Source organism: Castor canadensis, chromosome 9 (assembly GCF_047511655.1).
Source record: "Castor canadensis chromosome 9, mCasCan1.hap1v2, whole genome shotgun sequence".
In the NCBI taxonomy this organism is placed as follows: domain Eukaryota; kingdom Metazoa; phylum Chordata; class Mammalia; order Rodentia; family Castoridae; genus Castor; species Castor canadensis.
Window position 1 is genome coordinate 42,775,071 of NC_133394.1, and position 20,351 is coordinate 42,795,421.

The 20,351-nt window shown below is 36.3% G+C and overlaps 1 protein-coding gene across 1 annotated transcript; it reads left to right on the top strand.

The window, feature by feature from the left end:
- Positions 1-35: 35 nt before the first annotated feature.
- On the top strand, positions 36-17,179 carry Rrh (retinal pigment epithelium-derived rhodopsin homolog). Its single transcript, XM_020186951.2, has 7 exons — positions 36-3,594; positions 7,724-7,914; positions 9,596-9,695; positions 10,185-10,338; positions 11,254-11,422; positions 13,866-14,044; positions 15,426-17,179. The coding sequence occupies exons 1-7, from the start codon at positions 3,489-3,491 to the stop codon at positions 15,538-15,540; spliced, it is 1,014 nt and encodes a 337-aa protein (XP_020042540.1). The 5' UTR covers positions 36-3,488; the 3' UTR covers positions 15,541-17,179.
- Positions 17,180-20,351: the final 3,172 nt, after the last annotated feature.

Genomic DNA, 20,351 nt, shown 5'->3' on the forward strand with positions numbered 1-20,351 from the left:
AATAAAACAAGAAAACAAAAAAAAAAGGATTTGTTTATATGTGCTATGGTATGCTAAACATCAGACCACTGGAGAGTACTTTAAGATCATTTGAAAATTAACACCCCTTTCAAAATGTTTGCCTTTTGTGTGTGAGAACATTAGCATACTTTGTTGTATTTCCCTTTTGTGTTTTACTACCTAGAGTAAAGTGATTTCTCTAATTACAATTAATACTTCTAAACTTTTCTTATGATGTAAAATTTAGGTAGCTCTGTTAAATGAGAACTATAATTCAAGAAACTTCTGTTTGCTTGTTTTTGGTGGTACTGGGATTTGAACTCAAATCTTCATACTTGATAGGCAGGCACTCTACCACTTGAGCCACTCCACTAGCCCAAGACATTTCTGAAGAATCATTTAACTTTTCTCATCCAGCATGGACAGGTTATTGAAGTTTTACTGAATGTTCTTAGTTTACTTTTCCTTTTTTAAAAAAAAGATTTCAGAAGGTTCGAGATGTTATTCACCATAAGTAAGTACTTAATTGCCTAGCACATGCCAGGTTCCTGGGCAGGGTGTCACAAATAAGATTGGTTTTAGTCTCCATTGCTCATTTAGCATGAAGAAATAGCCATGATAGCAAATTAGAATACCTCAATATGGAATCACTTACCATGTGCCATTGATTTTTTTCCTCCCTCATTTGTTACTTCTCAGAAGGAAATGTCTAGCATAAGTGATTAACTCTTGGTCTTTGTTTTTTTGTTTTTTTTTGTGGCAGTGATAAGGTTTGAACTTGGGACCTTTCACTTGAGCCATGTCCTCAGTGCTTTTTAGTTTTATTTTTCAGATAGGAATTTGACCTCTTTCCACATACAGTGATCCTCTTACCTCCACTTTCCTGCATAGCTGGGATTATAGGAATGTAACATCACACCTGGCTTGTTGTTTGGTGTGGGAACTTAACCTTTTCTTGCCTGGGCTGGCCTCAAACTGCAGTCCTCCCATATCTGGAGTTATAAGCACGCACCACCATGTGTAGACCTTTTTTTTTGTGGTTGTTAGTGTTAAAATCTAACACTAACAACATACAGACATATGTATTAAAATCTAATGCTAACTATATATATAAAGTAAAATAGATGAGCTACTTGGAGATCTCACCCTTTACCTCAGGTATATATTTTGGCCATTGGCCATCTTTAAGCTTATTAATCTGGATCTTATTTTTCCCTTTTCTGTTTTACAGTACTACTCTTTCTGGGTTCCCTTTGGAGCATTTCATCTTGAATCAGGTTTGCATTTTTATGAGCCTTACATGAATGAATTTGATAGTGGTAATGATCATTGAATTCCATCAACTCACCTTCATTTCCTGAGTTGATAACTAAACATTCTAACTGCTTTCATGGTGTTAAAATGCACTGTTGCTATAGTAACAAAACAGTTTAATGGAACACAACCATTAATATTTCCTGTGTTTGTGAAAAATATGACAGGAGGATTGATTATAGGGCTCTTTAGGAAGAATATGAAATTCAAAAGATGTGAGCTGTGTAAGCACAGTATGCTTCCTTCTTAATATTCCTAAGCTACATCCCATCCCAAGATAGCTTCTCTGTAACTCATGAAGGACGCACAAGAAAGTTTTGAGAGCACCTACCCCATTGGTATCATACAGCAAACTGCTGACCATCTTTGGAATTGTCTTCAATTCTTGTAAGCAGAAATAATTATTTCTGAAAATTTTTGAGTTGTAAGTGTAGTTTTACAAGAGAAGGAATATAAAGCAAATTAAAAATTTAAGGTTTACATACTAAGGAAAAAAAGCAAAAAAGACAAACCCAACAACCTATAGGCTTTTTTTTTTTTTTTTAAAGACAAGATATTGATATGCACAGCCCAGGTTGGCCTAGAACTTTGCAATTCTCCTACCTCAGTCTCCTGAGTGCTAGGATTATAGGCTTGCACCACCGTGCCTTGTTTCACAGGTCACACACACACACACACCACACAGGCTTTTAATAGAGCGATTCCTCTTAGGTGTTTTATTGCTTTAGGCTTAGTTGAGAATGTTTTGATACTTTGGAATAGTGGTAAGATTGATTTGCCTAATATACATTTCTCTTTATTACTTCATGTTTTAAACATTTTGAGTACTGATAGCTATAAGATTTGGGAACAGATAATCATCCTGTTCCTTTGAGTTTATATTCAGGCGAGAGAACTGAGGCAAAGGATTTTCTTGCCTCCTATGCTTTAATTTTAGTTATGAAATTAAAGTAAGTGGCCAGATACAGCCCTCTAGTGGTTCTGCTGTATGCTTACACTGTTAATTTTGCTGCATCTAGGCATTACTCTGAAGTTTTACTAAGAAATTTACTATTGAGAAGAAATATACTTTAACAATGTTGCATGGTATAAAGAATTTAGCTAAAAAGGTAGTAGGGATACATTGTCATTGTGACAATCCATATTCATATTGGATTATAACCAACTTTTTAGGTTATAACAATCATAATATTAGAATTGACCTGTATTTCACAAGATGAATTCATGACTGACTGACTTCAGATACTTTGCTGATATTTTTACTATAACCAGATAATATTAATTACTCATGCATATCAAAGTGTAGGGTTAGGTTAGCTGAGGTAGATGGTAGAATAGATCATGGTATATCCATACTATGAAAAGTGTAGCAGGGCTGGAGGAGTGGCTCAAGTGGTATGGTATTTAAGAGAAAACAGGTTGCATAATGCTTATACATACACAATGGTTATACATGTATATCTTTCTCTCTGAATATATATGTGTATATATATATGTATATATATATATATATATATATATGTTTTGTTTCAAAGGGAAAAAAGGTGGGAGAAACCTCAAACTCATATATATGACAGTGTGTGTAAATTTGTATGAATAGATGTTTGTATAAGCAAAGAAAGTAAGAAAGGACGTGCACCAAACAATGTCGATACTTTTAGGGGAGTGAGATTTGGCAATATGGGGGAAGATTACTCTTCATCTCTAATTACTTAAACTGTTAAAAACAGGGAACTGAAATGGAAAAACTCAAACAGTCAATAGAAAACAGGGTCCTTAATCTGAGTAGTTGTAGGAGACAAGGCTAGTTTTTAATTTCAGGCAGAACCCAATTAAGTCAACTCCTCCACTGTTTTTCTGAGTTTATTATTTAAATAGGATGTGTATGCTTGGTAATCTGCTTCAATATAAGCCTGGTGTCCAAATTGGTTAAAATGTTGGTAATTGGTATTTGTCTCTTTGTTTTGCTAATAAGCTTTCCCTTATTCTGGGAATTAAAGTCCTTTCCTCTTTAGCCCAGTTAAATTTGTTAAGGGAGGGCCTCTATGAAAAGGCCCTTCTTTGAGATCTGTGAGCCAAAATGATTGGTTCTGAAAAAGCTTTCCTAGCTGGTGATTAAAGCAGTTCACAGTGATTGAAGGCTTATTATGAAGATTGTCTGTCTTCCCTGAAAAATGCTAAGGAATAATCTAGGTAACAGGTCAAGCTCTAGAAATGAGGATGGCTCCGTCTTTTCACAGACTGAACACAACATCGTGGCAACTTACTTGATTATGGCAGGTATGTTCCATTACTCCATTAACAGTTACCTCGTTTGGAATGGGTACAGAAAAACATGTTTTCAGCATGAGCCTGCAAAGTTGGCTTGCCCATGTGGCAAAGAGGAAAAGTATATTCTATCTCTAATAGTGTATAATTTGGGTTGTAAAGATTGAAGAAGAACCAGGCACTGGTGGCTCATACCTGAAATCCTAGCTATGTGGGAGACTGAGATTGGGAGGATAGTTGTTTGAGGCCAGCCCTGGCAAATAGTTTGAGAGATTCCCATTTCCAAAATAACCAGAGCAAAATGAATTGGAGGAGTGGCTCAAGTCGTAGAGCACCTGCTTTGCAAGCATGAAGTCCTGAGTTCAAAACCCAGTCCTACCAAAAAAGGAAAAAAAGATTGAAGAAGAGAATGTTAAGTGAAAGAATAAGTGAAAGCATTCTTAATGGTGGCTGATGTCACAGGATATCTTGATAAATAATGTGAGAGCAGTGAAGGAGGCTAAGAAAAGTTTTCTGTACAAGGAAGTTTTGAAATTTGTTTATTGTTAAGTTTATCTGGAGAGTGTACACCATGGAGAAAATATGTTTTTATATAATTTATTATCCTCATACCTAATTTTCATAGTTTTCTTCTTGGTGATAGAAACTAGCTAAAGATTGAAATGTACAGAAAAGTAAAAATCCTAACAAGAGAGCAGAGTGTAGTATTGTCATTGAAGACAGAGTTTGAAACTTCAGCTCCCACAATGCAATAATGGAAAATTCTCAAGCTTTAGATTTCATTTTTAACATTTGAAACTATGAGGAAGTTCCTTCACCTTTTTTCCCCTCCATCTTCGTATGTGTAAAATGAAGGTAAGAATATAAACTACCTATCATGATTGTTGTGAAGAGTGAGATTAAGTGTCACATAAATGTACTTAAAGGATACAATGAGTATTGGGTAAGTGTTTCCACATGCATTCACTCAATGATTCAAATATTAGAGTAAAATAAAGACTTGTTTGCAGAAAAACGTGGTAGAGGAAGTAGTAAAATTCATTGATTTTTTTTTAATGCAATGCCTTAATTGTGGTGTAACATATTGAATAATCACTTAATTTCCAACTCTATATATAGTCAGGATAAGTTTTAGAATTATCTGTTATTTTGTGTTCATTAGTTTTGGGATTGACTTTTATGGAAATTTTTAACATGTTCCAAAATAAAGTGAAAAGTATAGCAAATCTCCTTGTACCCAGTTTATTCCTTGTAATTGTTTACTTTCCCCTCATAATACAAAATTAGAGTACTAATTCTTGTGTTAGAAATTATGAGTTCCTCAGTTAATTTTAGTGATATGTTAACTCATTTGAATACTTCCACATGAAAATACTGGAAAAATCCTATTTTCTCTTAAACTGGTTTTTGTTGTTGCAAAAATAGGACAATCTCATTGTCAGAAATACATGAAAATACTTTATTTACAAGCTTTTGATTTAGCTTTTTTGTAGGTGACCAAAAAAAGATATCAAAAATTGATCTGATCACAAGACACATGCAAAGGAAATTTCCTAAGAAAATCTGGTTCTTATCCCTGCAACAGATATGACCTGAACCTTGTTATCATTTGATAACTTGCTATAGACTAGACATAGTTCTAAATCCTTAACATGTACAGAAAAATGAATCCTTACCCTAATGCAGTTACTTTTTAGTTTTCTGTTCCTGTTTATACAGATGGGGAACACACTTGGATAGGAACAGGTATGGGGCAGGAGGAGACATCCCTGAGTTGAGTTAGGCCACTCTGGACACATGGGCTTGAGTTTTATGAGACTGATCTTAGATATGAAGAAATCATTTAGGGGAGTGAGAAAGAAAGGGTGTAGGACAGAAAGCTGAGCAATGCATATATTTAATATGGTAGAGTTGGAGAAAGGAAGGTCAGAAAGTCGATTGAGAAGACTCTGCCACGGAGATTGGAGGGAAGCTGCAGAAACTATGGGGAAAGTGTTTCAAAAGTGGTCAATTTGAAGCCCTGGTTGGAATTTAGAAGGGTCTACTGTCTACTCATTAGAAAACACAACTAGGGAGATAAAGTAGAGTACTAAGATGGCTAAAGAGGGAATAGAGAAAATGGCTATATTGTTTCTGTAATATCCCCCATTATATCTAAGACTCCCAAAAATATAGTTAGTTTATTCTGGTTAAGTACTTGGTAGGCAGCAATTTATTATGCTATGTTTTAGCCTGATTTTTTAAGTTCTCAGATTTGTAGCTATTCCAGAAATATTCTTCATTATATTTTTCGTCATTTCTTATGTGTACTCCAATTAGATGCTAAAACTACAACCAAATGATCATCAAATTTGCTATCATTGTGTTAATTATGCTTGAAGGAATAATAGAAATTAAGCTTAATTATGAATTTTAGTTGTGGTTAATTTATGAAATACATCTGTTATATGTCACATATTCAAGATAGAGGTCATTAGAAGCCTGAAATCTACATGAGAAGACTAGGAAAACATAAAAGCCAATAATACAGCATCACATAAGATTAAGGACAATATAAACAAGTACTTTGGAAATTTAGGGCAGGGAATATATAGTACTATATACAGCTTTGGGGCTGTATTGGGCTTGGACTGAGCTTCAAGGTATCTGGAGGAAAGGAGTAGGGATTTCAAGTGGGGGAGATAAGAATCAAGATTTATAAGCTAAGTGTGTAATTTAGAGAAGCTGACAACAGATGGAGGCAAAGAGCCTGGAATATCAGGTTGGGACACTTGAATTTTTATCCTTTAGGCACTGGGGAAGTGTTGGAAGTTTTGGGAAGAGCCATTATTAATTTTACGCTACAGCAGGGTTATGCTGCCTGCAGTGTGGGTGGGGAAAGAACAGGAACCTGAAAGATTAGTTTAATAGGATGCTAAGACGGAAGTTTTGACTGAAGCACCAAATATAACAGACGTTCTTACTTAGTTGGTTCTTTTGTGTGTTGGTATTTGGAAGCCTTCCCTCTCTCTTTGACAATAGCTGGGAATTCTCTTCTCAGGAAACACAATTCTATTCCTGTGTGTTGTATAACCCTCCTTTAGTTTCTAGAAGTCCAGTAATGGTTCTGGACTCTGCTAAAATCTATCCATCTATCCCCACTGTAAGGACCTAGGATGACCCACATCTGACTTATGGAGAACACATGCATTCTTTTCAGTGTAAGGGGGAATCTTGATCAGGATAAGAGGCACATCCATCTACTCAGCATTATTTCTGAGTGAATACACTGTAAGTGAATACACTTGCATTCTGATCAATAAGTTTAGTCTTCCATCTATGTCAGTCCAGCTAGCTCTGAGACAATGAAAATGTTAGGTTCCAGACTGCAAGGTTATGAGCTGACTAGGGTGATAACACAGGTAATGTTCCAATGGACCAGAAAGCTGACTCAACTTGGTGTCTGCATAGTCAAATATTGCAGTGTGCATTCTTTTATAGGTGTGTGTGTGTGTGTGCATGCATGCATGCACACATTAGCACATGCATGCACACTCATAAGTGTTGAATGAAAAGTTCAGATTTGGGCATGTTGAGTTTCAAGAAATATTGGAATAGTCACATGATCTTACATACATGATGTATATTTAACAGTAGTGAACTGAACAAAAAATGTGAAACTAGAGCATGGGTCAGAGCTGGAAATAGGGGCAAACATACTGTTAGGATAAAATGACAAATCAGATTTGAGAAAGGAAGCTACAGAGAAAGAAGAGTCTTATCCTTGGGAAGAGGAATTAAGCTGCCAAAAGTGAGGGTGTGGTCCGTCCTACCTGCATTCTGAAAAATCAGCAGAGATGGTATCATGACTGCCAAGGGGGGACTTTTAGGGACACAGTGGTCAGTAAGGATGATATTAAAACCAACCATAAGTGATGGCTTATGTGATCAGCAGATACTTCGTGTTTTAATTTTCTTATTTCTATTTCACAGAAGGCCTGTGAAGATGTTACAGACTTAAGAGTAGGATCTCTTCAAACAAATGAACTAAAGTGGATTAGCTATCTTTTTTGGGGGGTGGGGGCTGGGTTTAAATATTTAATTTAGATTCTATTTCTAAACACTCAAATAAAATGCATGACATTTTTGTGCATGTCCTCAGGTCTGATAAGTATTCTCAGCAATATAATAGTTCTGGGCATCTTTGTCAAGTACAAGGACCTTCGGACACCCACGAATGCAATTATCATTAACCTGGCTCTTACTGACATAGGTGTCAGTAGCATTGGCTATCCCATGTCTGCTGCTTCAGATCTGCATGGAAGTTGGAAATTTGGATATGCAGGCTGTCAGGTACTGGAGATCTTTGGAATAAAAACAAAATGATGTACATCAAACAAATGTAAATTTAAATGTCTTTTAAAAATCCCAAGAATTTAAATCAAATAAGATATCGTAGGATAATACATGGTGCTTTTATGGAAAACAACTCAGAAGTAACTGAGGATACATTCTTTCAAAAGAGAAATAAAATCACTAATCATCATTATATATTTAAAATTCCCTTAACCCAAAGGGAGGGGGGTTTGCAAACTAACCAAACAACTAGCTTTCAACTAGAAAAAAGTGGTAATCCACATGTTCAAATAAAAATTTACATATTGCAAATTCAAAAAGAAATACCTTATTTTAATTTGATACAAAATATTTAGTGACAGTCATAATATCTAAGGAATGTAATTATGCTTTCATGTTGATTTTTGCTATAGAAAGCCCTTCTTAAGAATTATTATTTACTATGTTTACTATTATTTTTACTGACAAGGAAATAAGTTAATATTAATTTCCATTAGGATAGTAGGTAATTATGATCTTTGGTCTATTTTTTAACAGTTTACTATCATAAGCCATAAAATTATAGAGTCAAGTGAGAGTAACAGGAATACTAGGTGTCTATGTGTGTACCAACCATTTTTTGTTAAACCTTAATGCTTTTCAATCTGTGCTATCAAGTATAGATGTAAAACTTCAGAGATACTGTTGAAAGCCATTGCATATCATCCCCAATCTTATTCTTTTCCCTCCCATGTGTGTTCTTTTAACTATATATTTTTGTGTACATAAACCAGATACTGGCTTGAATGCTTAAATTTTGTGCAAATGATATATTGCTGGCATAGTGCAATTTCCTTTCATTGTTAGATACTATGTTTTTTGAGGTAGCCATGTTGATGGATGCAACTGTGTAATTTATCAGACTCCTGTGTAATATTTCATTGTGTGAACATAGCCCAACATTTTTTTTCCATTTGTCTGTTACTGAGCATTTGATCCCGGTTTTTCCTTTCACAAACAAGGCTTCAGTCAATTCTTATACAGGTCTCCAGCTCTGACGGTGAGTTTCTCTATCCATACTGCCCAGGGAGGGAGGGTTATGCTGTAGAGAATATTTGTCCTCAACTTCATTAGATGTGGCTAGTTGCTCTCCAAAATGGTTATTCTAATTATGAGAATTTCTATTACTCTACATTCTGCACTTGGGATTGTCATAATTTTAATTTTTCATAATTTCTATGACTGTGAAATGATATGTTAAAATTTGTATTTTTTTTAATACTATGGCTGTATACCTTATGTCATAAACACTGGAATGTAAATGGACTTGTGTGAATTGGCCATTCATCATTGGCCATTTTTCTGTTCAGTGTACCATTTACCTGCTGAACAACTTATCTCCTCAATGCTAAATTTTTGTTGGCTGTATGCATTTCACCCTACTTTGTGGCTTGCTTTGTGTTCTGCTTATAGAAGTTTCATATTAAGTCTTATAATTTAAAAAAATTAATGAAATTTCCAAAACGCTTTTCATAAATGCCTTTATTAAAATGGTTATGATTTGACATTGGAAAATGTATCTAAAAAAGGAATATAAAAGGGTTTAATCTGTTGGAAATAGCTCCTAACAATGAGACAAATCGTAACTGCTTTTTGAGAAGGTTTGGGATGGTGGATTCTTTCTAATTTTGATTTTCAGATTTATGCTGGATTGAATATCTTTTTTGGAATGGCAAGCATTGGCTTACTCACAGTTGTGGCTATGGATCGATACCTGACTATGTGCCGTCCTGACGTAGGTAACAGCATGTTTCTCAGTGAAGCCGTTTATCACTTACTGGTCACTCAACATATGTTCAATTTGAAGTATAAACAACAGTTTGTAAGCAGGGTCAGCCTTATCTCTCTGCCAAAAGTTTTAATGGCTTCCTATAATATTTAAAATCCAAATTTCATGAGGCAGCCTGGAAGGCTCTGCAGGATTGCCCTTGGCTACTTTTCCAATTTTGGCTAGGGCCATTCTCATGTTGAGGTAGTGGCCAAGTTCCTTCCCCTTTGGGACCTTTGTGCGTGCTGTTTCCTTAGCTTATCATCTGGCTGATCCTTTTATCATTCAGGTTTCAGCTTAAATGTCATTTTTTTCAGAATGTGAAGTCATATAGATAGGCTTTGTATGAACGGAAGGGCTTTGTAAAGAATCTACTTAATAGCAATTTTGGATGATCAATTAAAACAAAGTAAGTACTATTATTGCAAATGATGCTAATATTTCATATGTTTGATAACAGGAAGAAGAATGACCACCAACACGTACACTGCCATGATTCTGGGGGCCTGGATCAATGGTCTGTTTTGGGCTTTGATGCCCATCATAGGGTGGGCCAGTTATGCCCCAGATCCCACCGGGGCTACCTGTACCATAAACTGGAGGAAAAATGATGTGTAAGAGACATATTCACACTTCAGAAGCAAATCTTCTACTGTAGACATATTCTCACCTTCAGATTTATGCTCGATCCCATGTTCCTTACACAGAGTGTGGCAAACAGCTTCCTTGGGAGTAATGTTGCAATTCAAGCAGAAGATAAAATACAAGAGTAAATTATGCTTGTTTGCAAGTAAAGATCATCCAGCTCCTTCTTTCTCCCACTTCTCTGTCCCATCTTCCCTCCCTTCCTTCCTCTGTAGCAGCAATGGGGTAAGGGGAGTCCAGTCACCCTTCCAATATGCGTGCATCTCAGAGTTAGGATCATAAGTAGGAAGAGGGTTAAGGAAGCCAGAGTTCAGTCAGCTCCAACGAAAGCCCAGGCTTGCCTCCCGGCTATCTCTTCAACATGATCTGGTGTTCAAGCTCAGAGCTATGCAGCCAAAGTAGAGTCACTGCAAGGATTTGCCTGTGGTGCTCCTCTCTAGTGTCCAGGAAACAAGTTTAATCTAGTTCATTAAAGAAAATGACAGATGACTCAGCAAAACAAAAATTTTCTAAACCTCAAATTAAATTAAAAATTTTTGATATAAAGAGTAAAAAAAAAATAATCTAGGCTTTAGAGGTCAGACAGGCTCTGTTGCAACTATTCAACTTTGGCATCATTCTGTGAAGGCAGCTATAGACAGTATGTAATGAATGTACATGGCTGTGCTCCAATAAAACTTTACTTACAAAGATAACTGACTGGCTGGAATTAGTCCAAGGGCCATCGCTTGTCAACCCCTGGTCTAAATGAATTAAAAATCAAATATACTTTCTAAACTATTTAACAATAAAATGACTGCCAGTGTTTCTAACAATTATTTCTTTCCCCTTCCTCCATTTAGGAGATTAAATGAATTGTCATGATTGTCTTTTCTTATTTTCAGATCCTTTGTGTCTTTCACAATGACAGTTATTGCAGTAAATTTTATTGTGCCCTTGACAGTGATGTTTTACTGCTATTACCATGTCACTCGATCCATTAAACATCACGCTGCTAGCAATTGCACTGTGTATCTCAGCAGAAACTGGTCGGATCAGGTAGATGTAACAAAGGTAAGAACTTAAAATTCTCAAAAAATTTTTTGTAATCAAGTTTTTATACATACATTATTGAAAGGCTCCTATGTTGGCCACAGGTCCCTTTCCCCCACCACCAATTTTACTGCCTAGATCTTTCTTCTGGTATTTGCCCTCTATTTTTGGGTAGTATGCTTGTCTGCTGTTTAAACACTTCTGTGTGCTATCATCACTGGACTTCCTAGTATGGAAAAAGAAGATTTATTTCTCTCATCCCACCAACCTGCCCCACCCCTTCCCTATACTTTCTCTCTCCTCATCCTGACAGCAATATGATTAGATTGAAAGGCTCACTCTCTCTCTGTATGTTCTAATGTATCAGAGACTAATTCAATTTGTTTTCTTTTTGGAGCATTCCTGGTACCCTTAGCGACCTTGCTCTTCTAAGACTGCCCTCAGAAAGCCACCATCCTCAGGAATTCCTTCATCACCAGCTGGGAATTCCTTTTAGAATTTAGAATGCCTTCTAGGGTTAGATCCTCTAATTCTGTTGTCTTCCTTTTTCTTTTTTTCTTCTTGGTTTATTTCCTCTGATTTGGTGGAGCAGTCTCCAGTAGCTTCTTGAGGTTACAAAGGAATTTTCAATCATGCAAATGACTACGATCATACCATATTAATTATATCATATTTGACTGATTTTCTTTCTAGAACTCTAGGTACAAAAGTAACGGTCAAAGAACTTTAAAGGCATCACTCTACCTAGTGTCAGCTTTCAGCGCAGCTATTGCAAAGGCTCTCAGCATTCTGGAGATGATCTTTTGTACTATCTGTGAATTCTCTCTGGAAACTTACAGCATCTTCTCATGTCTCTGGTTTTCTGCATTCCATACTGATGCACCTTGGTGTGGTCTTTATTGGTTCAGTGCTGAGTACTCAAGTACTTTCAGTGCTGAGCAATACTCAGCTGACTCTGAGCTCCCCCTGTCCTTGAGAGTTGCTGCCTTAGCTGTTTCATGTTGAGACTTGGAATGGGGGACCTGGAAATGGGGTTCAGAAGTCTAACTGCTTCTGAATTCAGAAATTTCAACCAGTCCTCCTGTTTGGGGTTCCTGGTGCACTCCCACATTCAGAGCTATCCGGTACTTTTAGTTCCTATAACTGTAGTTCTGTGGGATGGATTAGTCTGTGTCTTTAATCTTTTTCTTATTTACTTTTAAAACATTCTCAAGTCTGGTAATTTGCCACTTGTCCAGTGATTATTGTTTTCATTTAAAAAATAATTCCAAAGCTGGGCACTGGTAGCTCATGTCTTCAATCCAAGCTACTCAGGAGGTAGAGATCAGGAGGATCATAGTTGAAAGCCAGCCAGGGCAAATAGTTTGAGAGACCCTATCTCGAAAAAACCCATCACAAAAAAGGGTTGGTGGAGTAACTCAAGGTGTAGGCCCTGAGTTCAAACCCTAATACTGGAAAAACAACAACAACAACAACAAAACTCCCAAAAAGCCATTATGTAATCTCTGATTCTCTGTCCTATGGGTTTATGTCTTTTTAAACCTTTTTTTCCATCATTGTAGTGGGCAATGAGGAAGGAGAAGTGTAAACATAATTTTTCAATTTAAACAAGATGCAATGGAACGTCCTTACAATATTTTACAGCATATGTAAAATATAGTCAGTTCAAATGGTTGGTGTTAGAATTCACTGAGTTCAAAGTTGGATTTTGCTTCCAGACTGAGCTTAGAAAGTTTTTTATGTTTTATTTCTATTTTTGTTTGTGGTAGTACTTGGGTTTAAACTCAAGGTCTTGAGCTTGCTAGGCAGGGATTTTACCACTTGATCCATGCCCCTGGCCTAGAAATGTGCTGTGATCCTTTTATTTATGATTCCTGCATAGGAGGGATGATAGGCTTGTACCCCCTCCCACCTCCCCCAGTTTTGATTGGTTGAGATGGGGTCTTGTGATCTTTTTGCCTGGGTTGCTCTTGACCCCCAATCCTGGCAATCTCTGCCTCCCAAGTAACTAGGATTAGAGGCTTGAGCCAGCATGCCAAAAATGTATGTAACATTCTTAAAGATAATGTTACATGTTACTCAACATACCCATTTTCCTGTTTCTTGTTATCATAGATGACTTCAGGCACCTAAACAAAGAATAGTGATGCCAAAAGCCCAGCTATTTCCTTTATGTCACCAACAGCATAAACTTATTCAAGTTCCAATCTAGATAGACTTTCACGCTATTTTTAGATATATTAATTATTTAGCTAGATGTTATGCTTGGCAATATCTATCTTTTTTTATTCCTTTCTTTTTCTTTTTCTTTTTTTTTGACGCAGGATCTCAATTTGTAGCCCAGGCTGGCTTTGAACTCACTTTGTACCTCTGGCTAGCCTTAAACATACAATCCTTCTGCCTCCACCTCCTAAGTGATGGGATTACAGGAATGTGTAATCAGCTGTATACATTTTTTCTACAGATGTCTGTGATAATGATTCTGATGTTTTTGGTGGCATGGTCCCCTTATTCCATTGTGTGTTTATGGGCTTCCTTTGGTGACCCAAAGAAGATTCCTTCCTCAATGGCCATCATAGCTCCACTGTTTGCAAAATCTTCTACATTCTACAACCCCTGTATTTATGTGGTTGCAAATAAAAGGTAAGTATGTTTAAAATGCTTCTGAGTAAAACAATTGATACAGAAAGAATGTTAATAAGGCAGTAGGTAATGTTTGAAGACTTTTCAAGATGTGACAGAAAACCATGTGAACCTAGTGTCAGGTTATCTGACTCATGCAACCAGAGCAATGTCTAGGACTTTAAATGCTCAAAGCTCCTGTTTTGTGACAGACTATTCCCACATGGTGCCAGAGATGATCCTGGGCAACCCAAGGTCCAAGTTCTACTTAATTAAGCATCACAAAAGGTGAGCTTCATCTCTTGCAGAAAGTTCCTGGTTGGTTATTGGTCAATTTGGTCCAAGTGCTTCCCCTACCCAAGTATACAGAATCATGGTTTCCAATAAAAAAAGTAATTTTATTATCATAAAATAGACAAGGTAATGTTGAACTCTCATACTGTATAGCATAATTGTATATATACCAGACAGAAGACATAGTCAATGCAAGCAAAAATGCCAGTACTAAAATAAAGGACTTCAGGAGAGGGTTGTCATTCAGGACGGTAGAGAATTCTGTTCTCCTGCCCTATACACACATTTTTTTAGGATTGTCAGTAAAGAGTTCTTTTCCTGACTCCAGCAAAGTATAGATTTCCTGTTGTTGCTGGATGATGAACCAATTGACTGTGCTTAAATATTTGACCACAGTATTTCAGTAGGGGCCAGGTAATTTCATCCTGGAAGGCCAATGCTGTATTAAACATGCACATTTATGCATATGTTTGGGAGAGCAGCCTCAGCTGTAGGTATATAAAATAATACAAAAATTTTAAGACCAGCCCCAGGCAAGGTGGTGCATGCCTGCAATCCCAGCATTTGGAAGGCTGATGCAGGAAGATCACAAGTTCAGGGATAGCCTGGCCTACATACTAGCCCTGTCTCAGAAATCAAAACAAAAAGCTAAAGCAAAATTGAACAAAAATTTAAGACCAAACAAACTAATAAAATGAATGAAGACCACATTTCAAGTTTAGTTCTTTTTGCAAAGGTCAGTCATTCTCACTCAAGTGCCCTTAAATTCAACCGGCCTTTGCTTAGAACAAATGCATGAAACACACATCCTTAGTTCAAATAAATAACAGATTGCACTTGACATTTGAAGTACCACTTTAAACACACATAATTATTGATTTCGTTAAATGTCTTCTAAGTTTATAATGAGTGGCGCAAAACTGTTCTTTAACTGTACATGTACTCTGTGAATTTGTAAAGATTCTTGACAGGAGATGTTAAAGTTGGAGGCAGAAATTTCTTCAGAGATGTCAGTTGACAGTAGTGGCACCTGAGCCAAATTAAAAAATGCCTTAAAAGTTCTGTGTCATTATAAAATAATGCTAGATTTTTCACTCTTTCATTATAGGTTTCGGAGGGCAATGTTTGCCATGTTCAAATGTCAGACTCACCAAGCAATGCCTGTGACAAGTATTTTACCAATGGATGTGTCTCAAAGCCCATTGGCTTCTGGAAGAATCTGAAATAAGACAAAAGCATACAGTCTTAAACATTTTATTTTGTGTTTTTGCAATGCTTTAATTTTTTTAAAAATGTAAACCCATTAAGATCAAGTGCAGACATATTATTGTCCTGTTAGACTGTAAGTTCCTCACATGCAGCTTACAGTTCTGTTTGGGCTTTGGCTGCAGTAGTTCATGTTTCTGATTTCCCTATGTGAGAACTTATTGCTCACCTCCTTTGATGAATCTAGGCACATTAGATTAAGGTCCCATTTTTTGTCTTTATAAGGAGTGCATTACCTGTCACTTGCCCAAGTTCTCCATTAGACTAGAAATAGCCAGTATTTGACTAGTAGGATGAATTAATTTTAATAAAAAAATACATAATCCTCAATAAATAATTACTGAAATATGTTGTTCAATGTTCCTAGCTGGAATAGAAAACATTTTTAGCATTTTGAAAATTTGAAATTTAAAATGAAATATCGGTATAACTTATTTAATAAAAATAAAGTAATGCTAAATACTATTCCTTTTAAATAAAGTCAATGCACATGTATATTTTATATAGCAATATATAATATCAGTGCATTTTGTTATGCATTCTATAATTGTAATTACCATTTTATCGCATATGTATTTCCCTATATTTGCCACTACAATTAAATTCAATCAGAGTTGGAAGTGTTGCACATTTGTTTTTGATACATTCTTAGCTCTTAGACCCATTCTATTTGTCACATAGTAGGCGCTCAATAAATATTTATTGAATGAATATGTAGACTCATAAATTTGTCATCTTAAGTGACTATTAAACATAGCACAATGAACCATTTTTTTTACTTAGTGGACATCTAAATTGCTTCCAATCTTTACTTTTCATGAATGTACAACTGGGAACATTTTAGTACAAATAACTTTTTTTGTTTGGCAGAGGCCATTTTACTTGAGCCTGTCTTCAGACTATACTTAGATACAAATATGGGAACAGTAGTATCATTGCTGCTAGCTTGCTCTCTGGAAAGAATTAATGTACACTGTGTTGACATTGTGTAACTGTGCTTTTCACCTCACACTCCTGCTTATAATGCTGTATCATTATATTTTAAACTGAGTATATGTTATAATATATAATTCATTTTATTTCACATTTTTTAAGTGTTAGTAAGGCTGTGTTTCATTGAATGTTGTATTTTCTTGTCTCTTTTTTGTTTTTATAAAGTGTCTCCTTATTTCCTTTGGCTTCATAGTAAATAAAATAAAATCTGGGTATTAGTTTTATACAATGTCTATGTACATTCATTGATAAGCTGCTATAATAATCTCCTAGTTTAGTTCGCTACACACCCTCTGCCTTCCTCCACTGCATCAGCACATTGACTTTATAACCAATCTTTTTTTTTTTTGCAGTGCTGGGAATTTAACCCAGTGCCTTACACATGATAGGCAAGTGCTCTACCACTGAGCTACATCCCCACCCCTCCAATCTTTTAAAAACAAATTTCCAATCCCTCAAATCTTCAGCTCAAAACCTTTCAATTGAGTGTCCAATAAGTATGAATCCTTCAGTTGGATTTTCAAGATGGTCTTCAACATGGCTCAAAGGGACTTTTCAGCTTTTTGTCTTTCTCCAATTACCAAATTAAAGTCTAGTGTTGCCAGAGAGTTCTGAATGTTTTATGCCTCTAGCTCTTTGCTCATCCTGACCCCTACAGCTAAGTCTTTTGCAGAGAAAGCACGGCGAGGGTCTCTGTCCAAAGTAACAGAGCAATTAAATGACTGAGACAATACTTGTCATATTGTTTAGAAAATTGATTCTGAGTTCCAATTTACTAAGCCTTGAACTCACTTCCAGCAATAAGCATAGGGTAATTTTGCCTTAAGTATAAAGGACTTCAACAGTGTGCTAATATTTTCATACTCCATTAATCAATTAATTGGCTTATATGATAAGATTAGGAAGACTTGGGTTTGGTTACATAGCTCCCTGTAAGCTTCTACTAACTTGATGTTTTAACAGCTTTTCTATATTCAATTCTATGTAGACCATAACATTCATAAAATTAATAATTTAAAAACATTTTGGTTACTTAGTGATCAGAGCTCTACCTACCCCTCCATCCCCCATGTCTTATTCCTCTTGTGCACAAGTATTCAGAGTCACCACCTATTGCTGTATCTCCAGCTGGGAAAACTTAGAGCTGTCCTAAATCTTCTCATCATCCCACAAGTAATCAAGTATTTCTTCCTTGATGTTTCCTAAAATTGCATTATCTTCACTGTTACCAGCATAGAAAGTTGCAGCTCACCTAGACCATAATTGCTGCTGTCCACATAAAAACTCCAGCTCTTCCTGCTTGCTGTATCTGAACCTTTCCTCCTCACTGCCAGAAAATTCTTCCTAATATGATGATCTGATGTGCAACTTTCAGCCTAACCCTTATGCTTTTGTCACCTACAGGCTGAACAGAGTTATTAGGGAATCTAAGGTCCTTCTTTCATAACCTCATTCTTGTTTACTCCTCAAGCTTTACTTTTCGTCATTGTGTGTAACTTTTGCCTCAGAATCTTAGGCCTGCGTACCAGAGTGTGCTTATGGTTTTCTGAGGACAACATAATGCTTCTTGTTTCTCTTACTTTGTTCCTGCTGTTACCTCTGCTTGCAATGCCTCTTTCCTGATTTTCTCATAATACATTAACATGCATCCTATAAGACACAGCTCAGGTACCTACCACTCACAATTCGGCGGGGTTTGATGTGTTCTCTTGTCTTCTTCATTACTCTGTGTCTCTCTTTATCATGTGAGTCTCTATGAACAGTTACTTATTCATCTTTGTATGTTCAGTGCTTCACAGAATAGATATTTGATGAACAAATAAATATTTGATGAAGAAATGAATTGTGAAGAATCTGAAAAAATGCAGAACGTTATTTTAATTGAACAAAGTTTTTTTACAATCTATGTACATGAATTCTATTAGTTTTTCAATAATATTTCCTATAATGTTCTTATTTTTATAGAATTAATTTTCCTTTACAAAGTTTTTGGTTTAAAGTTGACAGATGGAATCATACAATATAATGATTAAATCCTTGGCTGCCCTGGTAGAGTCTTCATTTTATGTGTGGTGGTAATTTTTAAAGTCTTATTTTCTACTACAGTCTAATATTGCTAAAAGATGTGACAATTGTTTTCTCTTTCTTTTTTTTTGGATGTACTGGGGTCTGAACTCAGGACTTTGCACTTGCTAAGTAGGTGGTTTACTGCTTGAGTTATACCTCCAGCTCTTTTTGCTCTGGGAATTTTGGAGATAGGATCTTGCTTTTTGACCAGGCTGGTCTGCACCACTTCTTGCTCTTACTGCTATGATAGACATGTGCCACCATGCCCAGCTCTTTTACACTGAGATGCATCCTCACAAACTTTTTTGCCCAGGCTGGTCTCAAACCACAAGCTCAAAGTAGCTAGGATTACAGGCATGAGCTAAGTGCACCTGGCTGACAATTGCTCTTTAAATATGGTTTTGATGCCCAAAACCTGGGAAACTAGTTTAGAATAAAATATATTCTGGGGCAGAAATAACTGCCTCCATTAGAAACAACTTGGTGGGACAAACCTTGTACACACTGAGAGGATCTGGAAGAGTCTCAGGACACAATGTCACTGGAGTTGTAGTCCTAACACACCAGAGGTGGAATGAAGAGGTTTCTCTTAAATCTCTATGACCTGGGCTTAGTTCACTCTGATTTTGGAGATAGCCAGTATGTGATTACATTGGTAACTCTATTCTAAATCAATCTTATGTCATGTGCCTCTATTTTTAAAATTTTATAAAGTTGAATGTCATACATACTAGTAAAAAGAAAATGCAAAAAAAACCCAACCACTCCAATTTATTTATTTATTTATTTTTTTTATTTTTCTTTTATTATTCATATGTGCATACAAGGCTTGGTTCATTTCTCCCCCCTGCCCCCATCCCCTCCCTTACCACCCACTCCACCCCCTCCCACTCCCCCCCCTCAATACCCAGCAGAAACTATTTTGCCCTTATCTCTAATTTTGTTGTAGAGAGAGTATAAGCAATAATAGGAAGGAACAAGGGGTTTTGCTGGTTGAGATAAGGATAGCTATACAGGGCATTGACTCACATTGATTTCCTGTGGAAACCACTCCAATTTATAAACCTGGTAGTGCACACCAGTAATCCCAGCTAGTCAGCAGGTGGAGGCAGGAGGTTTGTGTATTCGAGGCTAGCTTGGGCAGAGTTAGCCGTGACACTCTGTCTCAAAAGCAAAAGAAAAACAAAAGGGTTGGGGGTGTGTGGCTCAAGTGATAGAGTGCTTGCCTAGCATGTGCAAGGCCCTGGGTTCAATTCCAGCACTGGAAAAAAAGTTATAGTGCATATGTAAATACGTTGAAGAATTTTCTAACTTCTGCCAGGATACTGCATTCTTTTTAACATTATATGTGTGTGTGTGTATATACATATATATATATTTTTTTTTTCTGGCAGTACTGGGGTTTGAACTCAGGGTCTCATGCTTGCTAGGCAGGCGCTTTACCACTTGAGCCACTCCATCAGCCCTAAATATATATTTTATATATATATATAAATATTATATATTTATATATATATTATATATAATTGTAGTGACAATTATATCCACAGGAAAGGGACTTATTAGTTATGTCCTCGCAAGTCTAGTTATGGGCAACTATTGAAATTGTCCTGACGGGCTGGATCTTCATTTTCCTTAGAAGGTGTTACTTTGCTGAAGCCTTATTCAAAGGCTGGGCAGATTGATCCCTTGCAAAATACACTTGAAG